Genomic DNA, 12,627 nt, shown 5'->3' with positions numbered 1-12,627 from the left:
CTGATTATATATATATATATATATATATATGTATATAAATCTCAGAGGTCATCATTCTAATTTACATGGCATCCTTTTTTAATTAGAAAGTTGTACAAAAAAAATAAATAAATAAATAAATTATACCCTGCTTACTTAGAGAACAGAGAGAAGCATATACCCTGCTTGCTAGAGAGGGAGGGAGGGAGGGAGGGAGGGAAGCATATACCCTGCTTGCTTTATACAAAAAGTTTGTCCAGAATCATATACCCTGCTTGCTAGGTAGGGAGGACCATCCAAAATCATATTCTTCATTCAATTACCTACCTACCAAACTTGTTCCAAACTCTCTCTCTCTCTCTCTCTCTCTCTCTCTCTCTCTCTCTCTCATATTGCTTTGTTTCATACATTCAATTCTGGGCTCTTTCACAACAAAGACGAGTAGACATGGATGTGTTGGGGATCTTTATCTCTCCATTGCTTCAATCTGTGATTGACAAGTTGTTGTCCCCTGATTTAATCAACTTGGCGCGTCATGAGGGTGTCAGCACTTCCATCAAGAAGCTGAAGAAGTCATTCGAAGATATAAACGATGTTCTTGCTGATGCAGAGGACAAGCAGATATCTGACAAGGCTGTCAATAGGTGGCTGAAAGAGCTCCAGCATTTGGCTTACGATGCGGACGATGTGCTGGATGAGTTTTCTACTGAAGTTCTACGCAAGAAGCTGATCAGGGCAGAGACTGATGCGGTACGACGATTCCTCCTTTCTACTTGTTGCACTGGTTTTACTCCAAGTGCGATTTCATTCGATTTCGCAATTGGGTCCAAGATAAAGAAGATCAATGGTCAGTTGCAAGATGCTACTACAAGAATTAAGGAACTTGGTTTGGTGAAAAAGGCTATTGGGGGGACTAATAGGCCTACAAATGCGTGGCCGAGACGAGAAACTACATATTTGCTGGATGATCCTTTTGTTTGTGGCAGAGATGAAGATAAAAAATGGATTGTTGAATTGCTTCTTAGAGATACACCAACTCAAAACAAAGTTGATGTCATTCCCATCACCGGCATGGGTGGGATTGGCAAGACTACTCTGGCTCAACTCATTTATGATGATGATGGCGTCAAAATCCATTTCGATCTAAAAGCATGGGTTTGTGTATCTGACGAGTTTGATGTTAAGAAAATAACAAAGGCAATTCTGGAGTCATTCACTCTCCAGTCATGTGATTTGGCAGAGTTAACTGCCCTTCAACGTAAACTTGAGGTCATGCTGGCAGGAAAAAAGTTTTTGCTCCTCTTAGATGATGTGTGGAACCATAGAGATGAAGAATGGAGTTCACTACAATCTCCATTGCGAGCTGGAGCACATGGAAGTAAAATCATTGTCACAGCGCGAATCACAGCTGTTGCGGAAAAGGTGATGACGATTAAATATCACAATTTACCAAGCTTATCACCTGATGTTTGCTGGTTAATATTTTCCCGTCATGCATTCAAGAATATAAATATTAGTGAACATCCAGAATTGGAATCAATTGGCAGGCAAATTGTTGCCAAGTGCGGAGGCTTGCCACTGGCAGCAAGGGCCCTCGGTGGCTTATTACAATGTAAACAAAATGAGCATGAATGGAAAATGGTACTAACTAGCAATATATGGGATAAACCATACGAGGAAAGTCGCATTCTCCCAGCACTGAAATTGAGCTATCATCATCTCCCTTCCCATTTGAAGAGGTGCTTTGGTTATTGTGCAATTGTCCCAAAGGATTATGAATTTGGGGAGGAGGAATTAGTCTTGCTATGGATGGCAGAAGGTTTAATTGAACACCCAGAAGGTGAAGAACAAATAGAAGATGTAGGCCATAGGTATTTTCACGAATTGGTGTCTAGGTCATTTTTCCAATCATCAAGGCATAATAAATTGCTATTCATAATGCATGACCTCATCAATGATTTGGCTCAAGCAGTTGCAGGGGGCATCTGTTTTAGGTTGGAGAATAATTCAGAGGGTGGCAAGCAGAACAAGATTTCAGACAAAGCTCGACATTCATCTTATGTTTCTAGCAGCTTTGACGGAATCAAAAAATTCAAAGCTTTCGATGATGCCAAATGTTTACGAACCTTCTTAGAGTTTTTGCCAAATAGATTCAACTACAAAACAAGGTACTTGATTCATGATTTGTTGCCAATGTTAAAGTGCTTACGTGAGTTGCGCTTGTGTTATTCTGGTATAGATGAACTACCAGATATCATTGGAGATCTAAAGCATCTACGGTACCTTGATTTATCCCATTCTCGAATTAGGAAGTTACCTGAGTCGGTGGTAACTCTCTACAATTTACAAGTCTTGTTTTTGAAATTTTGTGTTGAACTTGTGAAGTTGCCTCTAAACATGGGGAGGCTAGTGAACTTGCGCCATTTTGACATGACTGGCGTGCATATTCCATCATTTGAAGAGATGTCACTACATATAGGTAAATTAACTAATCTCCAAACATTGTCAAATTTTATGGTGGGTAAAGATTGTGGACGTAAAATAGGAGAGTTGAAAAACCTATCACACATTCAAGGGGCAATACACATATCAAGAATGGAGAATGTCAGTGGTGTTAAGGATGCTGTGGATGCCAATTTAATGTCTAAGGAGGAGTTAAAAGAGTTATCACTAGAATGGGATGAATCTCGTAGTTCACAGAATGACATAGTTGAGAGGGATGTGCTTGACGCTATGCGACCTTTCAAATTGTTGGAACGACTCACCATTAGTGGGTACGGCAGTACAAAATTTCCAAAATGGGTTGGAGATGTTTCGTTCTCTAAAATGGTGTTCATGCGATTAAAAGGTAGTAAATGTTGCACATCTTTGCCACCACTTGGACAACTACCCCTGCTTAAAGACCTTTACATTGAAGGAATGAGTGCAATAAAGCACCTGGGTTGTGAGTTCTATGGGCAGCAGTGTGGTGCCAAACTGTTCCCCTCTCTAGAGAGACTGAGCTTTGAGTTTATGCCAGAATGGGAGGATTGCTCTGCTTTTGAAACAGAGGGAGTTCAGGCCTTTGGTCATCTCAGTGAGCTTTCCATCATAAATTGTCCCAAACTTGTTGGAAGATTACCAAATGATCTTCCTTGTCTCAATTCTCTCAAAATTGATGGTTGTCCGCAGTTGTTGATTGATGTTTGGAGCCTCGTTCAGCCATCACTTGCATCCTTGTCAATGAATAATGTTATGCTCCAAAGCCTTCCAGCACTCTTAGGGACGAACACCACGATTGAACTTGGTTCCCTCACCTTGGATATTAGCCGCGTTACAGTTGTTGACTCCCTCTGCAATCCAAGCACAACTGATGAAGAGTTACTGGCTAATGAAATGTCTAAGCATTTGACTTCAATAACTGCTTTGAGCATTTCTGATGTTGAAAAACTGGCGTTCCTACCGACATGGTTTACTCGAGATTTGACGGGACTCGAGAAATTGGACATCCTTAACTGCCAAGAACTCATAACATTGTGGCGGAATAAGGTGAGAATACAAGTATGTCTCCCTTCCCTCTGCCATTTGAAGATTTCTCATTGCCCCAAACTCGTTTGCTTGTTTGAAGAAGAGCAAGAAAAAGGAGGAGAAGGTTCAAAAAAGCAGCAACATGAGGGGCTGCCTTGCATGACGAGACTCGAGTATTTAACAATTGAAGAGTGTGGAATCCTGAAGAAACTGCCACAAGATCTGCACACATACACATCTCTTGGGGTGCTTAGAATCGAAGGTTGTGCAAGTCTCATCTCTTTTCCAATGAAGGGTTTGCCATCTATGCTGAGAGAACTTCGGGTTACAAGTTGTGATGCTTTGGAGTCCCTACCGGAGTTGATGACACTCAATAATCTGCAAGAGTTGGACGTTGCTATGTGTGCATCACTCACATATTTATTGTCAAGAGGTGGGCTACCATCCACACTAAAACAACTTGCGATTAGGTGGTGTAAAAATGTGAAGTCACTTTTTGCAGAGGAAGGGATCAAAATTGATTGTCCATCCCTTGAAACTATTTGCATCCTAGATTGTGGGAGTCTCAAATCTTTACCTGAAGCCAATAATCTCAGGAATCTCAGGCGATTGGAGATATACGATTGTTCTAATCTGGAGCCCCTGTCACTTGGTGGTCGTGATGAGAACAACAACATCAACCAACTCACTTCGCTTCAACATCTGGGTTTATGTGATTGCAGAGCAGGAATGGTCTCCTACTTTGTCAAGGAAGGGAGTTTCCCCACCAACATCACTTCACTTGATATCGGGAAATTGAGAGTGGACGACGTCGGTCAACTTCCACTTCCGCCTCCATCGCCATTAGAGTGGGGTTTGCACAAACTCTCTTCTCTTACAACACTCCATCTTTATGGCGGTGGTTGGCCGTGGGGAGATACGGTGTCCTTTCCAGAAGAAGGGATGTTCCTGCCCACCTCTCTCATCGAATTGACCATCAGACGCTTCCCAAATCTGGAAAGACTCTCTTATGAGAAGTTTCAAAACCTCGCCTCTCTCCAAAGACTTGAGATCTGGCATTGCCCTAGGTTCGCGTCCTTTCCAAAGGAAGGGTTGCCTCCCTCTCTTTTGCATCTATCGATCTGGTATTCCCCTGAGCTTGCGACCTTTCCAGAACAAGGATTCCCTCCCTCGCTTTTGTCACTGGTGATCTTGGCATGTAATCTAATACTGAAACAGAAGTGTGAAAAGGGGAAAGAATATTGGCCCATCATCCAATACATTCCTCACGTATATATAAGGTACAAACAAACAAACAAACACAAAATCTGCCATATCATTTTTGTTTATTTATTTTCTCATTACCAAATCCATCTCAATTTTTTATCACAACTGAGAGTTTACTATATCGTAAGATTGTTGTGAATGTTGTTGAAATTATCAATACATTACTGATTAATTAAACACACTGCTCTGTTTTTTAATTTATTTTTTGTCTTTTCCTTTCAAATATTTCCTTTTCTCTTAATTTTTCTTTAGGATGTGTTTGGTTGAGAGATTTAGGGAGAGATTTAAAAAGGGAAAGGGAAAAAGGTGTGTGAAATTCAAATATACTTTATTCACATTTCACTTATCTTTTCCTTTTCTTTTTCCATTTTCAAATTCTTTTCCAAATCCCCTAGCCAAACATAATATTAATAATGAATGGATAATTTTCATTCTCATTTGTTATTTTATCTTGTATTATTCATAGGTGCTAATGGAAAAACTGCCATATTTGTTTTGAAAAGAGTTTAGTTATGACTTTTAAAAAGAGTTTTGAATTGTGTGTTTCTTTATGAGTTTTAAAAATAGTTTTTGAATTGAGTTTTAAGTTGCGTGTTTGCTTATGAGTTTTGAAATTTCTTTATTAGAATTACAATTCCAAAAGTAAACCAAACACAACCTATTTTTCTATAAAATGTGCTCTAGAAAATGATATCCTATGTTTGATTGCTACTTGAAACTAATGTACTAGTAGTTGTATTAGCGGTGGTGTTTGTTGTAGTGGGGGTGGCGTCGGCGGTGGTGTTGGTAAGACTTTAGACCAAAAAATGTTTTACACTTTAGGAAAAAAATTTCACCTTCAAAAATGTAAAGCATTTATCACTGAAAAGGCTTATTTTTTATTGACCATAGAAAACATTTTCCATTTAACTTTCATTTTCTATCATACTAACCGCCAGAAAATGTGACAAACATTTTTCCAAAAACATTTTCAGCCAAAACAAACAGAGCATAAGAGATGCTTTTTTTCTAGGTTTAGCAAATATTTTGTCAAATGGGTGGCTATTGATGACCGTTTGGTTTCAACTTTCTGTATCAAGTTTGTTCCCCTGTTTTTACTCACCCTGAGCTCAATTCATGCATAATCAATTGCCATTCTTCTAAAATTCTACTTGTTCCCACATTAATTCATCCATGTTTAAGTAAACAATAGAAGCCCTGCACTTTTGTTCTACAAGTACATGAATGGAAGGAAAATATTTACTTTTGCACCATGTTTCAGTTATATTTCAAGTTTGCATTTTTGTTAGGACCTTAAGAGAATCTTTATTTTACTATCGTGCATTTAACATGCATTCCATCTCATTTTGAAAAGGAAAAAAAAAAATGCATGTACAAGCTTTGAACTTTATAAATCTGGTTTTTTGAAGTCTATTGAAAAGTATAGCATCACTTTTTGATACTCTTCACGACAGTTACTCACTCAAACATAATTCTTCTATTGTTACCATCATTGTAATTTTGAGTTGTTTCATGTTCTAGCTTTTGTAAATTTGAAATTTACTGATGATAAGCTTATGCATAAATTTTGAGTTTCGAATTTTAGGGTCTTGCTTAGAATGAAAAGCTGGCAGATTGAAGAATTTTATTATCCTTAAAAGACAACAATGCTTCTCTCTCAAACCGTATAAGTGACAATCTTTAAAGATGTGGAGCTCATCATCATCCAAAATCTTACTCACCATGTTCATGGTCTTATCCAAAACCTTTAATTGATCAGTAATTTGTATTAGTTCGAGTTATTTGTTCTTTTTTGAAATTGCCAAGACGAGAGCTAATGAGTGGTTCCGTTTCACTTGGAATGTTGATATTGTTTTTCATCTGCTCCATAAGTACATTCGCCTACTCCACCAAATACAAACACACCTACATGAGCATCAACAATATTTTTAACCCTAAAGAGGACAACTTTCTCAGTCTGTTACAATCTGCAGTTGCAGCTTGTGAAACTGTGCTTTTCTGTATTTTTTCAATGTTTTGTTGAAAATTTAAATAGAAAAATGTATTGACTATTGTCATTACCTTTCTATTCTGATGGCTTTGTTGTTGTGGAAACAAACTTTAGGATGTACACATGCCCATCATCTAAACTGCATTGCGAGTTTTCAAGGTATGCCAGGAATTTGCTTGATAAGTACTTTGGATGCTCTATTCTAAAATAAGGCTTTATCCAGTAATGTAGAAAACTCTCATAGGTGATAAGGGATTAAGAGAGAAAAAAAAAATGATGAAGGATTAAGAGACCAAAAAAAAAAAATGATAAAGGAGTAAGAGATATTTCAAGATAATTGAGAAGAAGTCCTTTCCATAATTGAAAAAACCTCCCTCTAGCACACTCTTAAGCAAGACTTTTGATCATTTAAATTTCCAGACCTTGCAAAAAATCACTTTGTGTTTTTAAGCCTTTCTCCTTGCATGCTATTCTAGATTTGACAGTTAGTAAGCCATCTAGTCTGGTCAAAATTCATGTGGGCAATCCATAGTTACTTTACCACTCCAAAAATGGCAATATGGAAGAATCAGTCATTTCATCTTTTACTTGATAGAGTAGCTAAGATTTTACAATAATAGTTAATAAAATGATGAAGTTTGGTCCTTTTTCCTTGACGTGAGCTTGAGTTTGGTTGCTAATTTCAATTTATTTGTTATTAAGCAAATTTGCTTGCCTTCTTATCTCTACTACAATTGTGTTCATGTATATTACTTTGAACCTCTTATCAACTTATGGTTTTGTTTTCTTATCTTGCAGGTAGCTTTTGAGGTTGCTTGAGACTCTCCACAACAATATTGAGGTTTGTTATCTAAACCAAAAAAAAAAAAGGTAGTGCAGGCTGAAATATCCATGCACATCTGAGAGTTTCCTTGTCATCAAAGTTAGACGAATTCCATGCTGATGCTAAAGTTTGCTCCCTTATTGATAAAAGCACTGATGTCTGGAATGCAATGAAGCTCTCATCACATAGTGCTTTTTGGATTTTGAAGCTGAGTTGACATGTAAAATCCCTTTTTCCCCATGGCTTGCTAATGACAAACTGGTTTGGCACTTTACTAAAAATGGCCGCCTTTTTTCTGTTAATCGGCATATCATTTGGAGATGGATTTGCAAAGAAGAGAAACATGGGTCAGTTCTTCAGATGGGGTGAGTTTTGAAAGGGCATTTTGGAAAAAGATTTGGCTGCTGAAAGTTCTGAATAAAGTGAAATCTTTGAATGAAAATCTGTTTGAATATCCTACCTGTTTAGTGAAACTTGAATAGGTGCAAAGTAATTCAATTTGGTTACTGTTATTGTACATTAGTGCTATTTTTGGTGGTTTGAGTCAGCTTACAATGTGATTGAATATGTTAGCATTGTAGTCATTCACTTCCGCACCCAACACAATTTGTGGATATATAAATGCAGTTCTGGGCCATTTTTTAAGTCTCTTGACACAACATATCTTCATTTGTAGCTCTGCTTAGGTGGCTAATTTATTAGAATTTAACTTTCTCCTAGTCTTGACACAACACACCTTTTAACTTTTTTTTGTATGTAAGTGAAGTTTTAAAATATTTTTACTTTTGAAATGTATCTCAGTGTGTAGATTAAGTGAATCTACAAAGTTAAAAAATTACTTAAAATATTTAAAACGTTCACTAAAAATGAAAAATAAACTCAAAAACTATTTTTGATTTAAACTTCTCAAAACAATAAATCAAGAATTTATATTTGATGGGGGTCTTTTAACTTTTTAATGAGATTAATTTATATCAAACAAAATATTGATAGCATAATATCTTTTTTTTTTTTAAATTTGATAGTTTGATGGGTTACTCAGACACCATCGATTACTATGTGGAGTCACCTCTAAACAAGATACATCTCCACTACTTAATGGTGGACATTGATCACATCGACGACTACGATTGGGGTGGCGCTGCTCTAGTCACCCTCTATAGAGACGCTAGTGTTGTCATGTGCAACTGAGAGATGACCATTGAAGGTCATTAGAAACGATGGAAGGTACAATTTACTGTTTTATGTCATTTCTACATTGCACATGTCATTTATGCATTTATTCTGAAATTTTTGCCTCATCTTGTACTAATCAACTCTCTGAATTGTAGATATAGAGCTTTGAGTATTTCAGGGGCGAATCCCCTTGACACTCAGGAGATGGACTAGCACGTTGTCCTTAGGTCCCAACAATACTTCTGTTAGCATTGCCGCCAGGCCCCAGGGTTGTCGAGCTTTTACAAGTTTAGATAATATTTCGACATAGTGACCCTCGATCAAACAATTGGGTTAATCCCTCTTCAATCATGTACTCTGTTGCTTTCATTCATTATGCTATGAGATTTCTTAACTTCGTACTTGTCTTGTTTGTGACTTGGACATTGTGGGCAGGTGTGGCATCAAATACCATGATGTGCTTCATCGCGGTGCTCGACATCACTCTGGTGAGTTGGAGATGATTTTGCTAGAGGGCCCCTTCTATTGAGTTTGGCATTTCGACAAGCGGGGATGCTACTAGTCTATGGGGATGGCCGCCCCCAGAGTGCCTGCCGTAGTACCAGATTGCATGCGGACTACTAACACCTTCACTCCAGAGGACATCATACCAACCATAAAGGGCACCAATTTAGAGATCTTCTATGATGTGGCATCTAATTCCTTCATGAACACAACTTCCTGACTAAGTGAAGGCAGAGAAGCATATATGCCACAGTACAATCCATCCGTCCCCAATATTGTGATCAATTCATTGCGCATGCACCTTGTGTGAGATAAGAGTGTGTTTGTGTGACTACTTCCCTTTTTTTATGAAAAATGCTAAGAACCCATCCTTACGCCTCCCGAATTTACCTCGAATGTGTTTGTATAGTAGAGATTGAATTGATAAAGTGTGGGATCTACATATGAAATGAATATAAACCGTTGATTTCTTTTTCTAGTAAATTCTAGGTAGATAAGGGTGAGTTTGTAGTATTGTTGCTTTTTTATAGGAGGCAAAGTTACTATTTCATCTAACCACTTATTTTATTTAATTACTTTATTTATTTATTTATTTTTCCATAATTTCATTTTTACAAGTTTTTATTTTCAAAACCATAACATTATAAATTTTAACCAATTGAGATTTTACTATGTTAACGTTAGCTTAGACAATAAAATCCAACCACCACCACCACTAACCATCACAATAATCATAACACATTTTAATTATTATATCAAATTTCTTATAATTTGAAATATAAAAATCAAATAAACAAAACCCAAAATTGATTAAAAAATCAATTTGTTCCAAAAATCATAAAATTAATCAAGATTTTTGAAGCAAATCGATTTTTTAGGAACCTCCAGAATTAATTTATGTATATTGCACATACATATCACTCCCTACATTAAAAACTCCAACATGAAACCCATACTTTGATGTGCACACCATGCCTTTTTGGTGATTGTAATTTATTTTATTTTTTTTATATATTAGCTTGAGTTGCCATTAACTTGTCTAGATAGTACATGATTCCATATTCACTTTAGAAATACAAAGAAAATCAAAATCCTTATTAATTAGCTTAATATCATTAATAATAGCCACAATGCTCCAATCAGGGATGCCTTGCCGTTGCAAAGTAGATACCAAAACTTGACTATCCATGAAAATGGAGATGCTTAACAGATGCTGGCTTTTAGTCCAATGAATAGCTTACCAGCACGCTTTAACTTCGGCCAACAATGGAGAAGCTGCATCCTACAAGCATAATCTTGAACCCGTGATTGATCTATATTGAAGCAAACACATGCCACGCCCGCACTTTGATCAGCTGCCCGCCACGAACCATCTATGACAAAAGTCTACACCTAGTAATCTGTCACATTAAAGAGAGAATTTGCAAGCATACATATATCATCATTATTAAAAACATCAACAGTAGATGTTGAGGTATTAAAGCTCTTCAGCAAGAAGATTTGCTTGTACTTGTGTCATAGTCATGCCTTTAAACACATAACTATTTCTCTAACGCCAAACGGTCCCAAAGAATAGCAATGGATTGAACAATAATTTCATGATTCCAAACCTTCTTAATCTACCAGTTCCCCAAAAAACATGGGACTTCCTCTAGAAAAATAAGGCCTAATGAAGAAGTTCGCCAAACCCGTTGAGAATACTGACATTCTGCGGTCTCAATCCCTCTATCACATCACAGACAACTAGGCTCAGTGGAAACTCCTCTCCCATATAACACCCATCGGACCAAAAAAATACAGTTAAGACACTTCTATAAGAAGAGTGTCCACTTAGGTAGTCTAAGATTCTACAATCGCTAATGGTGACGTGTACCCCTACGGCCTGAGCTTGCTGCATATAAATACTGCCCCAAATAATTTGATCTCGCAAAGGCACCACCAGTAAATGAATACCCCTAATACAGTTTATGCACTCTAGTGGAAAAATTACTCGTAGAAGATCGATCCTCAAGCATGATTTTGAGTATCAATGAAATGAGGTAGATTCAAGCATGTTAAAGAATTGCGAATAGTTGGAATCCATTGATCCTCCAAAGAGGATTAATTAACTTACCATTCCCTACCAAACATGGACTCGAGAACTTTTAATGGAATAAAAGTGAGAATTCTACTAAATAATTATGCTTAAAATAATTAGTTTTCGATGAATTAATTTTTTTTTTTAAATTGAAAAATAACAGTCAGTAGTTCAAAGGGGAAATATCATTTTAACATCAGTACAAAAATATTTTCAATTTAGTGGTTATAGTTAATTAAATTTTCTTTTCATATTGCAAAGTTTCTACGAAATTAATATTATTTTTTCTAACTTTTCATTAAAATGGTATTTCCCTTGTGTAGAAAAGAACAAATACAGGATCAGGATCTACCTACTGCATAGAAAAAAAAAATTAAAATAAATAAAAAATAAAAACTTCAACCCTTCATCCATTGCAAAAAATACCACTGTATCAGCAAAGCATTATACAACTACAACTAAATCAGCACCTCACAATTAAACCCTAAATCAGCACCTCAGAATTTACACACAATTCAACAAGGAAGTTCCTCTCCAAGCTCCAATTTGCATATCCATTATTCTCTCTCTAATAATAAAACCAAATTATCAGCACAATCAATGGTATTTAATTATTGTAACAACCAAAATAAAGGCAAGTTACAATACAAAAATGGATTGTTTGTGGAACCTATAAAATTCTCAAACTGATGAAAAATAAAACACTTTTATCTTTTAGGCGAATTTCTAACGTAGTAAGATTATTGGTTAATTACATTTTTAGTTCCCAAAATATGAGTAAATTGGAACAATTTTTATATATTGCGGAAACGATTGACACAATTTAAACATTGAGGATCAAATTGAAACACTTCCATACATTAGGAACCAAATTGATACAATTTAAATATTGAGGACCAAAAATGTAATTAAGCCTAAAGATTTTAGTAAGGCCCTAAACTCCAAAAGAAAAATAATAATAATAAAAAAGGTGGATGGGCAAAATTTAGGAGGGCGACACTGGGAGCTTCTATTTACACACACCTATTCCCCTCTTTACATATCTTTTTCAATAAATAATTGGTTCGGAAGTAGATTTCCGAAAATAAGTAATTGGTTCGGAAATTGTTTTCCGAAAATAAACAATTGGTTCGGAAGTAGACTTTCGAATTTTTATTATTTTTTCGACATTCAACTTCCGAATGTGTTTATTTGATGTCTATAATAGTAATTTCACTTGAAAAAAAATTTATAATAAAAATAATTTTTATGAAGTGTGTGCAAAGAGGAGAAGGTGGATGTGTAAATAGAAACTCCCAGCGACAC

General features: G+C 36.3%; 1 protein-coding gene across 8 annotated transcripts; it reads left to right on the top strand.

The window, feature by feature from the left end:
• Nucleotides 1-281: 281 nt before the first annotated feature.
• On the top strand, nucleotides 282-9,804 carry LOC114314896 (putative disease resistance RPP13-like protein 1). Of its 8 annotated transcripts, XR_014362240.1 has the most exons (6): nucleotides 282-4,766; nucleotides 7,541-7,785; nucleotides 7,886-7,930; nucleotides 8,591-8,792; nucleotides 8,897-9,073; nucleotides 9,177-9,804. XR_014362240.1 is itself a non-coding variant. In XM_082916508.1 (2 exons), the coding sequence occupies exons 1-2, from the start codon at nucleotides 427-429 to the stop codon at nucleotides 7,542-7,544; spliced, it is 4,344 nt and encodes a 1,447-aa protein (XP_082772634.1). In that variant the 5' UTR covers nucleotides 282-426; the 3' UTR covers nucleotides 7,545-8,178. The 8 variants fall into 8 exon arrangements, 1 of the variants encoding a protein (XP_082772634.1); XR_014362239.1 differs by having other exon boundaries at nucleotides 8,897-9,804; XR_014362238.1 differs by having other exon boundaries at nucleotides 7,886-8,047; nucleotides 8,897-9,804.
• Nucleotides 9,805-12,627: the final 2,823 nt, after the last annotated feature.

This window comes from Camellia sinensis, chromosome 2, assembly GCF_055761805.1.
Source record: "Camellia sinensis isolate YWXY chromosome 2, ASM5576180v1, whole genome shotgun sequence".
NCBI classification, from domain to species: Eukaryota; Viridiplantae; Streptophyta; class Magnoliopsida; order Ericales; family Theaceae; genus Camellia; species Camellia sinensis.
The sequence above is the reverse complement of the archived record's forward strand: the minus strand, read 5'-3'. Positions and strand labels throughout refer to the sequence as shown.